Source organism: Tenrec ecaudatus, chromosome 15, assembly GCF_050624435.1.
Source record: "Tenrec ecaudatus isolate mTenEca1 chromosome 15, mTenEca1.hap1, whole genome shotgun sequence".
Taxonomy (NCBI): Eukaryota; Metazoa; Chordata; class Mammalia; order Afrosoricida; family Tenrecidae; genus Tenrec; species Tenrec ecaudatus.
In genome coordinates this window covers 56,249,809-56,271,063 of record NC_134544.1, presented here as the reverse complement: position 1 = coordinate 56,271,063, position 21,255 = coordinate 56,249,809, and the positions used below count along the sequence as shown (strand labels likewise).

Below are 21,255 nucleotides of genomic sequence, written 5' to 3'. Positions count from 1 at the left end.
AAAATAATAACTTATAAACTATTAAGGCTTCATGAGGGTGGGGGAGCGGGGAGGGAGGGAGAGGGAAAAAAGGAAAATGAGCTGATTCCAGGAATCTAAGTGGAAGGCAAATTTTGAGAATGATGAGGGCAATGAATGTATAAGGGTGCTTTACTAAATTGATGTGTGTATGGATTGTGATAAGAGTTGTATGAGCCCCAATAAAACGATTTATAAAAAACCTTCATGTTGTTTCTTATATTATTTAACTCTGAAATTGTTTACTTTGAAATTTCTGTGTAATGTTTTGTTTAAAAAAAGGCAAGATTAGGGTAAAAATTTGGTCGTTGAGAACTGATGAATCCATTTTGTTATTTCTTGTGAGGAAACATTGTTCCGGAAGCCCACTGCATTGCCACATGTCCATGTTCCTTGTTGCATGTTCATGCTCCTTCTGCAATGGATGAGCTTCGAGGTCAGAGGTTCTACTCTATAAAGACTCAGTTTGAGGTTGCCATTGAATGGACAGTTTACATAAGAATTTTCTCTTGATATTTTAAAAATGAATTGATTCGATGCCAATTTTATTACTCAACAGTAGAAAAAACAAGGGCAGCCATCCCCCAGCCTCATAAAGGAACCACATTTAGAAAAACCCAGTACCTGGAACTTACTTCAGATGTGAAATGAAGGTGGAGGAAACAATTACTTTAAAGGCGAGTCTGATAATTTCATAATTATGAAATCACTCTGGGGAAGTAAAACCTAAAAAGCGCTACATTCCACTAGAAATTGGGAGTGGCGAAAACTCTGATCAAAACTAGGGTAACTTAAGTAACTGTAGTAACTTGTGCTTGTAATTGTCTGATTTGATAACTTAGATTCTAATACACTGGTATAATGCTGTAGGTTACAGATGACCATTTCAAGCACCTTTATAAAAGATGAACTTATTGTGTGCGTTTTATAAGCCATCTTCTGAAGGGGGTACTAACCCACTTTCTCAAATCAGTTCAGACTCATGGTGACACTCGCCACACCCCACCTGTTTCAGTGTAGAATTGCACTCCATAGGGTTCTTTGGCTGTACTCTAAGGAACGGTGCCCTCGTGATACTAGCCATTGGGGAAGCTAACTGCCAAGTTGGCAGTTCAAACCCATCAGCTACTCCAAAAGAGAAAGATGAGGCTGAGGACTCTCATAAAGGTTTAGTCTCAGAAGCCCTATATTAAACAGCAGGCATTTGAATTGGAATTGGCTACATGGCAGTGGTTTGGGGTTTTACACTCAGAGGACATTGCTCTTGTCGTGCAGTGGTTGACTGTTATGTTGTGTGTGGCTGATTCTCTTTGGAGAAGACCCTACAAGACACAGCAGGGTTCCTTCCCTAGGTTGTAAACGTTACTGGAGCAGATCCCCAAGTCTTTACTCTTGGGGACACTAGAAGGTTTTTAGTGCCCTTTTGGAGAGCTGCCAGGCTTAACACTGCTCCAGCAGGACTCTTTCCCCTAAAGATGACAGCATAAGAAATTGACTGGGGCAGCCATTCAGGGTCACTATGGGCTACTTATCAATGCTGAGCATTCACCAGGGACTAAACTAGACTAAAAAACAAGAAACTGTAAGGTAGCTTGCAAAGGAAAGTGCTTTAGAAACAATGGAGACTATTTTATGCTGGAGTTGTTTTTGTTTTTTATCACCTTTAATGTTTTAACTTTTAATCTTGTAAATCTTCTAAAAACATAAATATTGGAATGCAGTTAACATTTGGGTAGACTTATATAATGAAATCCCCAAAATTGTAATAATGCGAAGGTGCCCTATCATAATCATACGGACCCTCCAGAGAGTAATGTCTAGTGTTTTATTCCCACCTCCCAAGTAAATTTCTCTGTTGAACAACTACGTGAGTAACAAGAAGCCCTGGTGGAGTAGTCGGGTAAGTGTGGGTTGAAAGTACAGGCTTGTTAGCTGCTCTGAGGGAGAAATATGAGGTTGTTTGTTCCTGTAAAGGTTTACAGTCAGAAAAAGTAAGGAGTTCTCTGTCCAGTGGGGTTGTTATGAGTCAGATTGGCTCCACGGAGTGGGGCTTTTCTTTGGCTTTGTTTTTTCCGGAGTGGGTTTTTGAGATGCAGAATTACACAGGGCCTGAGGTTCTGGAAGTTTCAGTACAGCCAAGTATAAAACTGGAGAAACTTTGGTAATTGGCTCAAACCTGTCCAACTCTTGTCCTGGAGAGAGTAGTAAACAAATCTGTCATCCTCTTGAGGGAGCCCCTCTATTTTCCCAGATTGTTCACTAACAAACATGCTTGAAATGATACTCTGAAACAATGGTGATCAGAAGCTCTCTTTACAAGATGTGCAGAAATACAAAAGACTCATGTAGTAGTATGTTGCAAAGGGTGTTAGCCAATTTTTTCTTTGAACTATATAGGCTTTAGAACCTAAAGTGAGTTTTACCTTTAAAATTTTATGAAATCTAATAAACAATTGTACAGTCAGATGAATTTGGAACATATTTCATACTCATTTCAGACATGAGAAAACACCATAGCAGCCATTATTCAAGGTATTTCATCCATAAATTACTTTTATTTCTCATTAAATGAGCACAGAGTCATTAGCATATTAACAGATATGTTTATTATTACATATCCATCAGTGCGGCTTTCAATACCACTTGAAACATGCATATCGTCCTAGAGACGAATTCCGTTTTCCAGTGCTTCTTATTTGATACACATTACTGCAAAGCCATTATAAATTACTGAGGAGGTATTTGGTTAAAAAATAAACAATAAATCATACTGCCCATATGAATTAACTCTTGTTAGTGAACAAGAGTTTAACAGTATCTATCTGGTAATTCCTATGTTAACTGGAAAACAGCACAGATGTACTGCCATAATTTTCTTTATATTTTTGTGCAACCTTTTTTACAGATCATTCATTATGTGACAGGTAGTTTGATTCAAAGATTGTACTCCATTTATGACAGTCCTACCAACCTTAAATATTTTAAATTAACCCAATCATTTATGAAAATTTCATCGACACATAATTTTAAAAAATATCCTTTCTGAAATTTCTATACTTAGTTATGGCAGGAAGACAATTCTCTCAAATTAAGGCACTGAAAGGCAATGCAATTCCCAAAGTGTTCTAAGAATAATTTACATTTCAAACAGTGCATACATTTTAATAGGTTCGTTAACTTAATGTCTTTATCACTTAAAACCACAAAGAAATACATTATACAATTATAGAAATGATGTACCCACAAATGCTTTTAAACTTGGTTCTTTTGTACAGTTAGTTTCTAATGTCTCTAGTAGTAAAATAATTCAGTATGGCTTGGCAAAAATGCATAGATTAAATGTAATTTTTTCTTCTTCTCCCATTTCCCAATCTACAAACTTGCGGAAAAACATACAGTATTTTGTAAAGCATAATGTAAATAAAATATTTAATTTCTCCATCAAGTCCACCATGGGCAATCAACAGTAAGGCTTTTCATTTCAACAGTGAGGGCACTGAAGTTCAAGTGATGCCACTGCTTTTAAAAATAGTTTTGTATATAGTCTTACAAGAGCACAAAAACTTAAAGTCATTTAAAAACAACAACATCAACAAGCTTCTCTTGGTCTCATTTTGAGATATCTTCTTCACTCCTTCCATGAGCTGATCTTGATCATGATGGCCATTCCACTTGGAAGGGAAAGTCTCTTCCTCGCACTCAGCTGAGGAAAACTCTTTTCTATCATGTCTGACAGGCATTTTCTATTTTCTTAAAAATTCAAAAAGGCAGCACCTTTAAAAAAATATATATCTAGCTAAGCTTTTCCCCCAATTGTACTTGCATTAAATAGTCATAATTAATCTAATCTACCTGTAGGCAAACCCGCAATAAAAAACCCTCAGTGTGCTTTTGTGCCAAAGCAAAGACAGAAGAACAGCAATCTTAACCCTGAAGCCTGTGATATTTGTGTCAAAGGAACAGCCTGTCTGCTCTGCATGGTTAGAGAAGCCTGCTTTATCAGGTGGCATCCCACAAAATTCCACAAGGCACTCAGACGTGGTTAACTGTTGGGGGAAAAAAAACAAGGGAAAAAATTAATGTATGAAAGAAAATTAAGTTTTTAAATGTATTTTATACAGTTAAACCAATACTTTAAATAACGTTAGTATCCAGCTTTTACTCTACAGATCTAACTGAACTCTTCATAAGTATAACTTATAATGGCTATATAACACCCTAACAGGTGAGAATACAAGGGCACTTCAGAGAACCGTGAAAATAATCTATTACCTTTTAACAATATTTCCCCCTGAACTATTTGAAGCTCTCTTGTATCATAATTTATTTAATCTTTTCTTGATTGTTAGATTTGAGATTGCTTAAAAAATTTTGCTATTATAAATAACACTAGAGTGAACATTTTTGGTAAGAATTATTTTTAATTTCTTCCCCCTTTGAGGTGATTTAAAAGTGATTATTAAATTTAAACAATCTTGCTTAAGAGGTATTAAATACAGCAAGATTATGAGCACTTTTACTTAAAATCACATTGAAATTTTTGAATAGTGAGCAAGACAGGAATTTCTAACAGTGGAACAAAGGCTCTGGAACTCGGCAGTGAAACAAACGAAGTCTTTCCAGCAACAAGCTGTGTGAAGTCATGATGAAGTCCAACAGAGCACATGCTGGAAATGTGATTAGCACATTTTATTACCTACCCTCCCTCTGAGTAAACTGTTTGATAAAGCATGTTCTGTGAAAGGGCCTTGCACACCCAATCTGAAAATGAGCCCTTTGGGTATGGAATTCGTCAAACCCAGGTGGCCAAAAGCCAATCGTTTCCAACGTCTTGCCCCCAATAACATGTGACAGTCTGAAGAAGACAAAAGCAAGGCACGGTTAGCTTTGACTTTTCAGTCAATGTAACACAAGCTCTTTGTCCTCTGTTAAAGACAGGTCTGTGTCCAACGGTTGTTAGGTCTCACCCTGGACTTTCTTTCCATCACGGCTGGGTGGTCCCGAGTCTTCTACTTCATCGTTGTTCCCTTTCCTCAATCCCTGCTGTTTCTTGGTGTCACTAGTTTTATTATCGGTATCTTCACTGTCCGAATTTTCAGAGCCTCTTCTATTCTTGTCAGGATCCGGAAGCACGCTGAGATCCAACCCATCATCATCATCATCATCACTCCAATCCAGAAAGGAGTCCTCTTCCTCTTTGTCCTTTGTCTCTGGTTGGCTTCTCTTCGGGCTTCCTTTTCTTTCCATCTTCCCCAGGGGGTTGCCTTAGTCTTCTTCTTACATCTTCTCTGTCAAATTTACTCTCTTCCTGGAGCTTTCCCTTTGCTTTATCTAAGCTGAGAGCACCAGTGTCGTCCTCTTCCTCAGTAGTCATCACCATGGATTTCTGCATGGTGGCCACTATTGAACCAACTCTCCTTCATCAGTAACGTTATCTTCTTACTCACTTTAAAATTTCTCTTCATTACTTTCTTTGCTTCTGCTATTTTACTTTTTTCTTGCTACTGTATTTAGGAGATTTTTTGTTCTGTAATGCTTTAAGATCCATCCTGAACACATTGCATCACTTCACCTTAAAGAAATCAGCATCAGACAACAGAAAAGTGGGTGAAGGGAGACGTAGGGCAGTGTAAGATATGACAAAATAATAATTTATAAATTATCATGGGTTCATGAGGGAGGGGGGAGCAGGAAGGGAGGGGAAAAATGAGGAGCTGATGCCATGAGTTTAAGTGGAGAGCAAATGTTTTGAGAATGACGAGGGCAATGAATGTACAGATGTGCTTTACATAATTGATGTATGTATGGATTGTGATAAGAGTTGTATGAGCCCCTAATAAAATGTCAGCTTCATCATGAACTGCATAGGTACTTCCTTGATCTTCTGTTTCACGGGAGTTAGAAACAGTTTGAGAACCTTTTGGTTTTCAACTTTTTCTTCTATTTCTGCACCTCCTTTTTCCTCTTTTCTCCATCACGAGTATCATTTGCAAGTCTGTATTCCATTTCTTCTGATTTCCCCACTTTTATGAAGGATGGACAACCTTTTCTCACTGAAATAAGCTCTAAACTCTTCCATTTCATCATTGGGAGGGCAGCAGCCCTGCCCTGGGCTTCACTGATTCACTGGTCGGGCTGTCTGACAATTCTTTGGTAGAATGTTTGCATTTTCTGAAGAAATCTTATTTGTGGTGCCACAGCAAGACCAAGAGACAGGGCATACATATTCAAGTAGAGGCAACTTGCTCATATCAAATACTACTTTATCTTTCATCAGATATATTGAACATATACAGGAGAAGAAGCACCTTTGTGCTCTGTTCACTCCTGATCTTGGGCTAGAAATTATTCCAGTTTTTTTCTGGATATCTCTAAGTTTTTCTAGATTGACTTTTATTTCGTTCACAGGTACTCTCTTGAGAAGCTGTTGCACCAAACCCTTTTCTTCTGAAGGAAGCAAAATTAATAAAGCTTTACCATCTTCTTTGCACCTGGCAGTTCTACCTGCTCTGTGAATGTACGTGTTGGCAGCCTCTGGACAATCAAACTGGAGTACCCAATTCACAGCTGGGAAATCCAACCCTCTGGCTGCATTATCAGTAGTGAAGAGTATTGCTTAAGGGCAAAATTCAGTAAAGAGTCCTTAAAAGAATGAGGACATATATATGATCAGGCCCCAAAACTGTAGATATAGTTTGTGGGCAAATGTATTGTTGTCTGCCAATGGTCAGGTAGTTTGGCAATATTTTAACCATGCACAGGTAGCCCCTGGCTCACACTAGATTTTATTCAAACAAGTTTTTCATAAATCAGTTTGGATGTATGTTGAACCCTTGATTCCTTGGAAGAACTTACCCAGTATTATGGCCTTTTATTATTAATATTTTCATGAATCTTATCTTTGTTTGTCTTTAGGGGTTGAAAACATTACATATAAATTTACAGACATGAGGTTATCAGTAAATTTCAGGTTGCAACACTGTGTACAGTGCATGCTATTACTGATGTTTAAAAGGTGAGGTCATGGCTGATAAATGATACAAATGCATTTCATTATAACTTGATACATTGTAAATTAGTGATTACTTGCAAACCTTTAACATAGAAAGGAAATATGCCTCCTTCTTCCAGCTCACAGTAATACTTTAAAGTTTATTTTGCTATTGCCGTTGAGAATATGCACAACAGATAACAAAATTCAACCGCTTTTACATAGACAATTCCGTTTCATTGCTCATGTTCTTCAAATTGTACAGCCATTCCCACTCCCATTTTCTGAGTTGTTCTTCCCCCATGAACAGAACACGCTGGCTCCTACGGCTCCTGTCTAATCTTTGGAGTTGCTGTTGTCAATTTGATAACATATCGTTAATTCATAAAGCAGCATAATGTTGAGTGTAGACATTTTTTACTAATTAAGTTAAACTATTTGGTTTTAAGAAGAGGTTAAAAAATATATTTTTTGTTCAGTCCTCTTATTGTGAATTGGGTGAAGGGTTACAGAGTAGATCACCAGTCTTATATTCAGAGATTCAAGCATACTAACATAACTAAAAAGAAAAAGTGGAAAGTTTTATATGAAATCTGTTTAAATCTAAAAGATGGAAACCACAAGTTGGTCAAACAGTAAGTCCAAAACATGTACTATGTAAATCAATCTATGACAATAAAATGAAGTTAAAAGAGAATTATATTTTAAAATATTTAATTAAAATTATTAAATTTCTTTTGTGAGCTTTTGCGTTTGTCGACAATTTTGCACAAACGTTTCTTCAACTTTCTTCACTTTGCTCAAATCTTTGGTCCAAGAGGACACCATTTCCATTGCAGTCTCTGCCAGTTATATACATCTCAAGGGAAAAGTGCCCAGACTTCGAGAGTATCCACCCTCAGAACCACAGTTGTAAAACACTGGGTCCCATTAATTTTTATATATGATACTTTTAATATCAGGGACTGATAATGCTGTTGGGTAAGCTTTGGACTGCTAACTGCAAGATCAATGGTATAAATCCACCAGCCACTCCTGAGGATTAGGGAGAGGCTATCTGCTCCCATAGAGATGTACAGTCTCAGAAACCCTATGTTGGGTCACTGTGAATTGGAGTTAATTCAACAGCAATTGGTTAAGTTTGTTTACACTTGCATTAGGGGCCCTGGTTGCACCATGGTTAAACACTCTGCTAATTGAAAGGTCGGCAATTGGAGCTCACCTGTCTCTCTGAGAAAGAAAGATGTAACAGTCTGTTTTGACAAAGATCTATGGCCATGAAAACACTGTAAGGGCAAACAATACGCGGACTTAAGGTTGCTCTGAGTCAGAATCAACTTGTGTGGTAGTTACATAACCTGTTCTCAATTTGAGACTTAAGAGAGAAGGGGTAGAGTTTAGCCTGTCAATCAGGTCGCAGCTTGATGGCCTCATTTGGAGCTGCTAAGGAAATAGATAGCTCTCTGGAAGTGGGACACATGCTCACTCCCTGGGAAACATTGCAGCTGACAAGACACATGGAACTACACTAGTGCCCTGAGCTGGAGTAGCCACGTGGGGACCCCTGCCAGCACTGAGATGCTTCCATTGCTACTGAATCCACAATACTTTCCACCCACTGGCCTGTGATCTTCCTGCATTCAACATCATTGCATGACTGCGTAAGTCTAGGGAAGAATTTATGGTCTAGTATCGACATATGGGGTAATATCGGACACATGGGATGTTTTCTCAATATTCAATTGCTCATGTATATAAAGCTCTTTCTTACACACACACACATGAAAAAAAAATTATTAAATTTCTTTTTTGAGTTATATCATATTTTCAATAGTTCAAATAAGCATTAAATTTTTAACAGGAGTCAATTAATTTATAAGGCAATTTCAAGTCAGATAGGGCTACAAATGCTGCCCTATCTAGTAAAAAGAACAATTAGATTTCTACTTTAAACAGACATTATCCAATCACTTTCATATTGTTAAAAATATTGATTTCAGTCCTTACCTAGGTTTTCCAGATGTATTTTTGACCACTTTCCTGAAAGACTGATTTGCAGTAGACCTTGTAGAAAGCGTTCGAGGGGATGCACGCACAAAAGCAGATGGTGGGTTCTTAGGGATCTTCTTTACTAAATGAGTTACCCATTTCTTTTGTTCATCCTGAGAACATGCCAACAGCAGCATATCTCTTGCCGATGTTACATCATAACTTACTATGTTAAAAAAAAACCCAGCAAATTAAAAACAAATATTTTTAGAAGTTATTAAATGACTAATTTTCCAATGTTTTAAAGATCTTAAAAGATTTAGTATGCTTAAATAAGCTCAGACAATATCCCGGTCTTGTTAATCGAGGCTGAAAATTTTAAATGAAAACATTAGCCATAATCTAAGAAAAATAACATAAAATAAATGTTTTTTAAAATATAGAAATGAAGCCAGGAGGGAACTAAGAGAACACAATTTTACACATTAGAATAAGCTATACAAAGAGTTCTTTTCTTTCCTCCAGTCATTGCTGCTAAAGTAGGAGGAATTCTGCCCATGACGCAATGTTGCACCAGGCAGTGAAGGCAACTAGAAGAAATGGGAGGTGAGAAAGCAAGGGAGAACCCCAAGGAACTTGCCTATAACTCTTCTAATTTAAAACGGTTTCTTAGTTGAATGTGTCTATGAAGAAGCAATCTTCTTAAAAATTCAAAGCTAAACCTGTGGTTGCAGAATGATAGGTGCTTTGCGTTCCACTAGTGTGTCAAAATAAGGGAGCCCTGGTGGCACCGTGGGTTAAGCATTGGGTTGCTAACTTCAAGGCCGGCAGTTCAAAAGTACCAGTTGCTCTGCAGGAAAAAGATGAGGCTATCTGTTTCCATAAAGATTTACAGTCTTTGAAACCCAGGGGGCAGTTCTAGTCTGTTTTCTATGGTTGCTGAGTTGGAATGGATTCAGTAGCAGTGGTTCTTTGTTTTGTGTTTTGAAGTTTCAAACAAAGGAGCCCGGGTGGTACAATGGTGACATGGTACAATTGGTGTCTTAATTAAAAAGACAGTGGTTCGAATCCATACACCCAGTGGCTCCCCGGAAGAAAGACTAGACAACCTGCTTCCTTAAAAGATGACAGTCCAGAACACCCTGTGGGCGAGTTCTACTCTGTCAGTGCAGGCAAATGCCACACATGAACTTCATTTATTTGGATTTAAAGCTGAATTTGTTTTAAGCTATAAAATGAATTCCTGTATATGTCTTACCTTTACAGGGAGAAATCAAATCCTCTTTCTTATCTAAATGATCTCGGTGACACTTCACATGGCATCTTCGACATTCTAGGGCAGGGGGTGGCTTAAAAACATGCCAGAGAGGTTTGGCACAGGCCTCACAGTTGGCTGGAAAGTGGTAGAGCGTTGGAATGAACTCATGGCCTTTGTGATTTTGAAAATTTGTTTTTTCAGCTTGCTGAACCGGCTCCATCTCTACTTCTTTTCTACATTCACCTTCATTTGCATATAGTATCTAGATTCAGAAGTGTTAAGGGGAGAAAAAGATATTAATCTACACATGCAAATTTCAAGTACATAAAAGTCTGGGAAAATTGTTTTTAAAAGTAACATTTTCCATTTATTTATAAATAACACTCAGAATTTAGATAAAAGGTGTTTTAAAATTATAATTTCAGATTCTTACCTGGAATATTTTAGGAATTTCTTCAGTTTCAGCTCTGTACACATCTCCTTGGGTTACAGGTCGAACATGAAACAGCTTACTAAATAAAAATAAACATGATACACGAGCCATTATAAAAACTCATGGACAGCAAAAATTATGAACAGATATTTGCTGAAGCGGATATGTGCATATGAAGATGTTCAACACCATTAGCCATTAAGAAAATTAGAACCAGATGAAATTTCAATACGAGGGGACTTACAAAAGTTCTTGAAAAAATGGAATGAAAAGATAATGGAATTTCCCCTTATCTTTTCCATAAACCTTTTAAAGCCAGAATGGCTAAAGCAAAAACAGCAATAACACCGAATACCAACAAAGATAAACTGGATCATTCACACATTGCCAATAGGCCTGTAAACAGCGTTGCCAATTTGGAAAAGAGTATGGAAGGTTCTTACAAAATTAAACACATGCGCCATATCATTCAGCAATTTGTTCTACCAGACATTCATTCAAAAAAACAAAAAACCCATCCTTACACAAAAACCTGTACATGAATATTTACACCTGTCTTATTAGTAAACGAATTAAAAATAACCCAAAGGAGCAGTTAAACAAACTGTAGTACATTTATACTGTGGAATACGACTTAATGGATTCAGACAAATTACATCTGGCTGTATCTCAGGGCATTACACTGAGTAAACAAGCCAATGTCAGATGGCACATAAGGTTCCACTTACATAACAATATTACATGGATAGAGAATGATTCCTAAAAGCCAATCCCACTGCCATCAAGTCGGTTCTGCCTCATATGACCTATATCGATTTCTAAGACTGTAAGTAGTTAGTTCCAAAACACAACTCAAAGAATTGAGAAGATAGATATATGGAAGCAGACAGCTTCAAGTTTCTTCCATGGAATAGCTGATGGTGGGTTTGAATCACCAATTTTGTGGTCAGCAGTCCAACCCTTATCCTACCATGCCTCCAGGTCTCATTAGAGATAGATGAGTGCTTGCCACATATTACAAAGGGAGGAAGAGAGAGTTTCCCGTGGCCATGAAAGGGACCCTTACGGTGAGATGTGTCCTAGTAGTGCAGTGGGCTACATTTTGAGCTGCTAGTCACAAGGTTAGCATTTAGAACCCACCAATTGCTCCAGTGTAGCAGATTACAGGTTTCAAGGCCAAGACATTAAAATATTAACAGTGCTAGAACAATATACCCACAGTGGGGGTGGAGGTGGGGTATAACACATGATCTTTAACCACTACCTCTTAGCAGAAACAAAAATTGATCATTGACTTTACACCAATCGTAACCTGACTGTAAAATCTAGAACAATAAAGTTGCTAGAAGAAAACATAGATTACCTTCTGAAACTTTGGTCAAACAAAAATTATTTGAATTGAGTACAAGAATTACCTATTTTTAAATACTGATAAATTAGTTACTAGCTTTTAATGAACAAATATGTAAAGTTAAACTTTATAGTAGAGTAACTTGATAGATACCACCTTTAACAGGTGATCCTGATTAGTAGTTTTCATCATCAGTGATAAATCAGGTTGGTATCACGTGCCCCCTTGTATAATGCAATAAAGCAGATCCCTCACTTCTGAGAGTATCATAGCACTAATTGGATCATGAGAAAACACAAGACAAACTCACAGTTTTAGAATCCTACAAAATATCATACCATATTCTTCAACGAGGTCAGTCATGAAAGCCTGAAAAAATTTCACAGCTTGGAAGGGACAACTCAGGTGTTATAAGGCCTAAATGTAATATGAGATCCCAGACCATAAAAAGAACGGTAATAAAAAAAAAACAACTGGTGAAATCTGAAAATATTCTGTAGCTTTAGTTTTTTTAAAAGGATACTGTAAAGAAATTAAATATCAACTAATTCTACATGGAAGAAGCACGCTAACCTGTGTGATCCAAGGTTTGTATATAACCCAAATCCGAAAAAGGGATTGAGTTGGGGGAAATGGGTAGCTAGTAAGAAAGAATATATTAAAAAAAAAGAATATATTCTAAAATTGATTGTAGTGATGATTATACAACTCTTTTTAGTAGGTATAAATTTTTGATTTATATATGTTAATTATATTTCAAAGAAACTGTTATTATTTTTAAGATAGACTGTTACGACTGACCAAACAACTGTATCCTGAGCATTTTTAGCCTTAATAAACCCCATTCATCGTGAAATGAATGAATGAATGCATGCTTTGGAGACCACTCAGGTAACAGACATTTTCGTGAACTGGTCTCGCTGGTGTTTGCTCTGTTTTTTGAGGAGCTCTGATGACACCGTTGTGCTAATGACAGAGAGGGCACGAGTCCAAACTCACCAAGCGCACTGTGGGAGCAAGATGTCTGCTTCTGCTTACGAGACAGACGCTCCTCGGATATGAACTTACCGGATGCCGTACTCTGCCTTGGCAGCTTACCTTCCTGGTTAAATTTAATCTTACATAGTATTTTAGATGCAATGGAGTATTTTTAAAGACATCAGGAAGTGAGAGACAGCTACTAATAACTAAATAGTTGAAAGAAAATTTCTTTCATATTTGTGATTATGTAGTATTGGCCTTACATTAATCATTCAATTTTTCAAAACTATTCTTGTTTAATTGGGAAATATACTAATGCATACTCTCTGGTATTTGTTCAATTCTTTAAAATATCTGACTAGGCTGTAAAAATGTTTAATTCCAAAGGAATGGTTCTATTTCATTTTAAGGTTATGTTTATCTTGAACAACACTATGATAGTTTGCATCAAACTTATTTTTTTATTTTATATATACCTTCCCTTTCCCATTACTAGACTGTAATCTCAATTAAATCTGGGACTTATTTTACACAATACATTCTCCCTAAGATGACAGAGGCAGCAGTGCTTGTTTTTTGCAGACTTCTTGGACCTAAGAGGAGGTTGCAAAAGGTTGTGGGGAAATCCTATTATCTTTTATTTCTATTTTTCTAAAAACTGTTTGAAGCTATCTCATATTATTAAAAGACAGATTTACATTTTCTTCTTAATGGCTAAATAATCCTATACATTTTGTTTAAAACATTTATGAATTATGTGATGGTTTGTTTACAGAGCGGATCATCAGTTCTACATTCAACAATTCATACACATTTTGTTTCAAATTATCCATAGCAATCTCAATATACCCTCACTATCCCACTTCCTGTTTTCCTGTTTCTCTTTCTCCTTTCTTAACCCTCTGGTTAACCGTGGATAAACACTGCCCTTTGGATCTTAGATGGTTGACTATTTAACATAAGGGTTATTAAGGGGGTTCCACTACTCTGTATCCAACCAGTGATCTCTTATTCTGAGTTCTGTTCAACATATTTCTACCTGTCTAATGTGATCATGTCAGTTGGCAGTGATAGCCAGGCAGCATCTAATGCTGCTGGGCTCTTGGTGGTGGAGACTGGTTTTTGTGTGTGCCCATTAGTGCACTGGACTAATTGTTTCCAAGTGTCATTCAATTTTCATCATTCTTCTTTCTTCCTAATGGGGAGAGACCAATAATTACATTTGAGGTGGCCACTGAAGAGCTATTAAGGCACCAGTGGATACTCTGAATCAAAGTAGGCTGTAGAATATTGTCCATCTGCTAGGCTAATTGACTTTGTTGTTTCCCCAAACACTGATCCTGAGATTTTAGGCCCCAGGCCTCATTTCCTCAGTGTTTGGCTATGTGTAAGAAGTTCGTTTGTTTTAATCATTTTATTGGGGGCTCATACAACTCTTATTACAATCCATACATCAATTGTGCAAAGCACATTTGTGCATTTGTTGCCCTCATCATTCTCAAAACATGTGCTCTCCACGTAAGCCCCTGGCATCAGCTCCTCATTTTCTCCCCTCCCTCTCCACTTCCCCTCTCCCTTATGAAACCTTGATAATTTATAAATTATTATTTTGTCATATCTTGCTATGTCTGAGTCTCCCTTCACCCACTTTTCTGTTGTCCATCCCCCAGGGAGGAGGTTTATCTGTGTAAGAAGTTTTAAAAACTTTTTTCTCCATATGCTCCAACACATTCATGAATATATTTGAAGCAAAGGTATATGCACATAAACAAATATTTTAAACACACACACTCACATTTTTGGGGGTGCACCCCCATTCTCCTACCCTCATCTGTTCTATCTGTACGTCAGAATTATTGTTATTGAAGAAATGAAATGCTGTTTGAACTTAAAACCACTAAAAGCTTATAATCAAATTTTGTCTTTAGAACAGCTACACCAAATATAAAAATATACCAAATTTCCCTGCACACATGTGGAAAAAGATTTAATATCAAGTAATATCTAATTGTGTTAAGAAAATATTTCTAAATGGTTAACATGAACTGTTTGGATAACACAAATAGAGATATCATTCAAAGCCTCTTTTAATTAAAAGTTAGGCTAACAATAATTGATTATTGTAAGTGAACACTCAATTGACTTAAAATACAAAAAAGGCAACTTACTCTATGTCTAATACCATAGAAGGATTGGATTGTTCCTTTTCTTGTTCATCGTTGTAGAACAAAATTTTTTTGCTGCTTACAACAACATACTGAAAGGAGAAAAGGGAGCAAGAGTTACAAGAACACTATCGTGGTTCAAAATCATAAACCATGTTATGATTAGATTATATGTGTTTGCCATGTAGTCTAGTTTATACTGTCATCCATCTAAAATTAACGCTAATAAGACAGCAGTTAATTTAAATTTTTTATCTTTAAAGTAAAATATATAACAAACGTCAATTTTAAAAAATGAAGCAGACGGTACCTGTTTCTTCCAGCCATATCGTTTGATATTGCCTCTGTTGGGTACTGAAAGCCAACCTTCAATTCTTGACTCTAAATCAAAGACAGTATTTGTGAGTCCTCACTGTAGCAGTGCAGCAAAGGGAACACTATTACGAGTTGTCTCACAGCATGCAGCAACAGGCACTGGAACACAGCTAAATGAGTAAGTGCGACCATTTGCTCTTTCATGCTTCAATCACGCAAATTAACTGTAATGGCCATACAAATATTGCAGGACAAACTTTCAAGCCACTTTCCCATAAAATTATCATTTGGCACTCACTTATAAAAGTATGAAGTAACAGTAACCTGAAGAGCCAGGCAAGACTAAAATGGACTGCAGCTCATATGGGATATGATATAATGACTTTAGCAATCATTTAACATTCAGATACAAATATTTAGCCACAAAAAAGAACAAAAACCTATGCAGCAAGTGGAACAAATCAGAGCCATGGTTTTTACACAAGAAAGAGCAAGCAAAAGTATAGAAGTGTCCTATTACTCACAGAAGATAACAATAGAAGATAAAGAAATAAGGAATGCAGGCAGAATCAACTGGATATAAAGAATAAGAGACAAACATTTTATGTGTCTTCTCAAGACAATATTCTGATAAACTTTTTGGTAAAATATCCATAATATTATCAACAATATTGCTCAAATTATGTTGGATGGTGGTGGTATATAATTCTAGTGTTAATTCTTCTCAAATTAGAGAGAAAAAGTATAAGCAGATTTTCATCTGTGTGGTACTGGAACTTAATAAATAGTAAAAATCAAAACAAAATTCAGTTGGTCAACTGTTAAAATTTTAAACTTTTTGTACATACTAGAAATCCCAAGACCCACTCAATCAAGGTATTTATTTAATAATAGTCTTAAGTAATGTTTAAGTGATTACTAGAAATATCTGGCAAGGTGGAAGGAAGAGTCCATTAGAAATGTAATATCAGGTTTGAGTATTCAAGTATTTTCTGTATCTAATATTTATAAGACAAAAATAGAAAAATATCCAACTTTAAAGCATATATGACATATTATGGCTGAAATCATGATCCTAATAAAAACAGTGCCTCTCTATAGTATAAAAAGTTAAATAGTTCAGTTTTACAGAGGTAACATCAAATAAGGAATGTTTACTGAGCATTTACATTTGTTTAAGTGCTTTGTAAGAAGTTTCTCATATATAACCCTATGAAGTAGGTTCTCCTATCACCCTCCATTTACAGATTAACAGAACTGGGGAGGGGAATTGACTTGTCTAAGGATCCTCTATTCCTAACTGCAAGCTCTGCAGTTCAAACGCAGGCAGCTTTAATTGCAGAGTTTGTGCTCCCACAGCACAACACTGTTCTTCCTCCACACAAGCTTTGTACTTATCTGAAACGGGGGCAACTGTCCCTCTGCTCCAACTAGTTCCCTATGCCACAGCTTTATTTGCTTGTGTTATTCTCAATTTCATCTAAATTGTTGTTGCTACAGTGGAGGAACTAACAAAATCACTTCAGTTCAAATGGATCTCTCCCTTCTCTCAATTGTCGATTTCTTAATTGTTGTAGGACCTTGGTAAGTACTATGGGAGAGACCAATTCCAAGGCTTGCTTTGCATCCCCCATAGCAAGGGGTGCATACAATATGTGCTTGATAAATGTCTAATTACTTTGAAATCTTCCTTTTTAGCCAATCAAAGGCACCTCTTATAAATAAATGTTTCAAGTTAAAAGCCAAAAAACCCCTATTTTTACATTTAAATAAAATGCAGAAGGATCGTGTTATTACAAATCTACAAATATTTTATACTATAGAAGTAAAAAAAGTTATTTATATATTTCCTTTTCATCTCTGTGACAAAAATTCCCACTCTCATTTTCAATGTGTAATTGGAAAACATTAGGATGAACAATATTTCAAAGGAAGAGTAGTCTTAATATCTGGTATTATTCCCAAATCCATTTAATGTAATCTCTCACTGAGAGTCAAAATATGTGAATGTGTGTAAAATTGACTATGCCAGAGTAATTTCTGCCCAGTAATTGCTATACAAAGATGCATGCTAAAAGTATTTCTACTTTCTGACTCTAGATTTGAGTTAACCTTCCAGTGTTTTTTTTAAATGTATTTTCAATGTGGTATCTAAATGTCAAGCTCAGATTTATGTCATTTTAGTGTTTCTATAGGAATTTTATCTATCAAAGGTATTTCATGAACGAAATAAACTCAGATGTTATATTTTCTCAAATTCAAAGTAAAGGAATCTAGAACTCAAAGGCTATGTGAAGACTTTTGTTAATTCAACCATAGCATGGCAATTCAGTTTTCCTTCTGGTGAATTGGCTGAACCAATTGATGACAGATTTAAAAAGCACATATCATACATTCCCGTGTATAAGCCAAGTTTTCCAGCACATTTTTAATGCAGTTTTTGTGGTAAAATTAGGTGCCTCAGCTGACATCTGGGGCGACTTACACTCGAGTATATATGGTACACACCTGCTTCTCTTTCTTTTCCTTATTCCCACCTCAAAAAAAAAAAAACCCTCCCAAAATAACAACAACAACAAAACCCACAGTCACTGCCACTGAACTGATTCCAACTCAAAGTGATTCTATAGAAGAGGGTGGACCTGCCCCTGGGAGCTTCCAAGACTTTAACTCTTTACTAGAGTAAAAGCCTTCTTTCTCTCTTGCCACCAAGACTCATTCCTACCCTAAAATATGAATTCATGTATGTACCATTTTATTTTCTTCATACAGAAAACTTGTGAGAGCCTAGATGGAACTGTCTTGTTTTTCCGAGCCTTACAAATTTTCTGCTTATATTCATCAAAACATTACCTATATTACCCTCTATGGCGAATCCTCCTTCATAAGCACCCACTGCGCTGTCTTCGTTTGACAGGTTTCTACTACACAAAGGTTCCAGCTCTGACAAGCTTTACTGTCTACAAAGGCAAGCTCTAAAACCACGGCAGATCAGGACTTAATGGATTTTGAAGAAAGAAAGAGCAAGAAAAGTAATTGTCATAAAATTTTATCGTCTAAGAACTAGCTAGAGTTTTTCCTCAACTAAATCAGGAGCTTCATTTGCTTGAACATGGCCTCAAATGTTGATCACTTTGCTACAGTTAGTAAGTGGATTCTGGAAGTTGTAAGACCTTCTTGAAAAATACATGAAGAAAAAAAGGAAAGGGCCACACAGAAAACCCTCCCTCATTTCTGACCAGAAACGCTACCCTCATTCCCAGGTCTAACCCTCACGATCAGAACCTCTCACCAGTAGAGTTTGTACTACAACTCGAAAAGTGCCAATACTGTCCAACTCTTCCTGATTCTAGGGCTAAGTTTTCATAATTATGTACTTTTAATGTACACATGTATACATTAAAATACACGTGCATTTAAGTTTATATGTAAACTTCCAACTTCCAATGGCAAAAGATTGCATTTATAAAGATATTATAGTAAAAGGCAGTAATAATGAAAACTTAAAAGGTATCCAATTTACGTCAGAACTGACTTAAAATGGAGCCATCAGAATGGAACCCCATCATAAGTTGGGGGCTACTTATAATTTTCAGAACTAAGTGAAAATCAATAATTAGCCATTACCTTCAAGAACTCTAAAAGAGACTTCTGGATAGGTAACTCTCAAAGTAAGAATAATGCCATCAACATTTTAAAGCATTTAGTATATGGTGAATTTAATACAGACTTTCAATTTACTAAGGAACCCTGATGGCACAGTGGTTGCACATTAGGCTGTTAACGGCAAGGTCAGCTGTTCAAAACCACCAGCCATCCCACTCCCCAGGAGAAAAAGGAGGCTTTCTACTTCCGTACAGAGTTACAGTCTCTGGGAAACCCACAGTGAGCTTGGTTTTTTAATGCAAATTACAACAGAATACATAATACAGAAAGAGGTAAAATAAAAGTGATAAGATTATCCATTAGTTTCTGCTTTCAATATGAAATTCAGAGGGTTCAATATTACAGATACTTCAGTGATTTCATTTTATAGCAACAGAGAAAGAACAGCTATACATTTTTCTCACTTGGTTTGGACTTTGAAAACTTTAAAACCAAGGTCCCTCGAACATACAGTTAGTGTAGGTAATGTTCTCAGAATGGAGCCCACAGAGATATTTAAACGTATCCTTGTTGACTAAGTCAAAAATTACAGTATTTACTAGGTGCTGTCAGTTCTGATTCTTAGTGATGCCAATGAATGAACCAACAGAACAGAACACTGCCTGGGCCCTGCACCATTCTTAATTGATGCTATGTTTAAGCCCAATGTTGCAGCTGCTTTTTCTTGACCTTCTTCTTTAGCAAGTCCTTTATCTAGGTACTTCTTGATAATATGTCTAAAATACATAAGAAATCATCTTGCCAACCTTGTTTCTAAGGAGCATCTGACTGTACTTCCAAGACAGATTTGTTTGTTCTTTAAGTAGGCTTATGAAATCTAAATAGATCCTTAAATTTCTCAATAAAAATCTTAGCATTCCCAACTACGTCAGGATAGAGGATAAAATCCACCACCTCCCTCTTCTTTATAGGCTCCCCAACTCTTTCTTTCAATTCAACTCTCCTAAGCATCATTTACTTAGAAACGGAATAGTGATTCCGTTACTGAAAAGTTTAAAAAATACAGAGAAAAACTCAAGACACATAAAAGCCATTATAATAAGTAAAGTTACAGAAAAATGGGAGTAATAAAGATAACCTGAGGGAATATTTAACCAACATTAAAAAGTAAAAAGAGCTCTTATTATTCAGTGGTTGAGAAATCAACCGCTAACGGAGAGGCTGGTGATTTGAACCACCCAGTAATTCTGCAGAAGAATTGGTGGTCTGCTTCTGCAAGGATTACAGCCACGAAAGCCCTTTGGCGGGCAGTCATACTGTCAGATCATTTCCACAACTGAGAGAATATGGACAAATATTCCCGTTCTTGTTGATGATTAAGTCTAACTTTAGAAAGCTGTCTGGATAATATTGGAAGCTGAAGGTTCTTATTTAATCCAAAGTGAGTCACTGATAAGGATATATACCAGTGTTTCCTAAAAGAGAGCAATAGTAGACCTCTGGGGGCACTGAATTGGTCCAAGAAGGCTAAACTTTTTTCCTGGACGATGGGCTACATGAAAATGAAAAAGTATGAAACTTTTTAATTGCCAGGGGATGCTGAATATTTTTTATTTCTGAAAAGGGGGCAGCCGTAGGCACATAAGTTTGGGAACCTAGGGTGAATATCTACAAGTTGTTCCCAAAGCAAGAGGTTTTAGAAAGCCAAAACAAAAGAAAACGTGAAGGAATACTTTAAAAGCTGAAATAAGAAATTCTCTTTCCTTTACCAGATATCTGATTTTAAGCTAACCAATGCAAAATGAGGGCAGGAATTACATGTTTTATAAGTAAGAGCTGAATTCATTTCTCATTTAGCATCTTACTTGCTTGATCAAGAAAGATTGCATAACATTTTTAAAATAGATAAACTTCTATCAAATTCTCAAAAAACGATTTAACTTGAAACAGATCTCTATAATATCAAACATGCCTTTTCATAAAAATTTTCTTTCTTTATTTTTTTTCTTTTTTTAAAAAACATTTTATTCGTATTATTCAAGTAATAGATTATTAATTAAAACCTATTTTCAAGTTTAACATCGTATTATCCCAGGTTCCAAACCGTGAACTACGATCACATAATATGCCAGGTGTATGTATGCATGT

At 36.3% G+C, this 21,255-nt stretch overlaps 1 protein-coding gene and 2 pseudogenes across 2 annotated transcripts in view; all 3 read right to left on the bottom strand.

Annotated features, from left to right (window-relative positions):
- Positions 1-2,566: 2,566 nt before the first annotated feature.
- The window catches only part of ROCK1 (Rho associated coiled-coil containing protein kinase 1), a 145,852-nt gene continuing 127,163 nt past the window's right edge, over positions 2,567-21,255 (bottom strand). For both annotated transcript variants that reach the window (XM_075533091.1, XM_075533092.1), the window contains 6 exons: positions 15,497-15,567; positions 15,190-15,278; positions 10,690-10,768; positions 10,257-10,518; positions 9,017-9,224; positions 2,567-4,064 (listed from right to left, as the gene is read on the bottom strand). In XM_075533091.1, the coding sequence (XP_075389206.1) occupies positions 4,061-4,064; positions 9,017-9,224; positions 10,257-10,518; positions 10,690-10,768; positions 15,190-15,278; positions 15,497-15,567 (713 nt within the window). In that variant the 3' untranslated portion in view covers positions 2,567-4,060. The remainder of the gene's footprint in view (positions 4,065-9,016; positions 9,225-10,256; positions 10,519-10,689; positions 10,769-15,189; positions 15,279-15,496; positions 15,568-21,255) is intronic.
- LOC142428038 (putative ATP-dependent RNA helicase DDX10 pseudogene) lies at positions 4,900-5,611 on the bottom strand (annotated as a pseudogene).
- Positions 5,403-7,868, bottom strand: LOC142428037 (putative ATP-dependent RNA helicase DDX10 pseudogene; annotated as a pseudogene).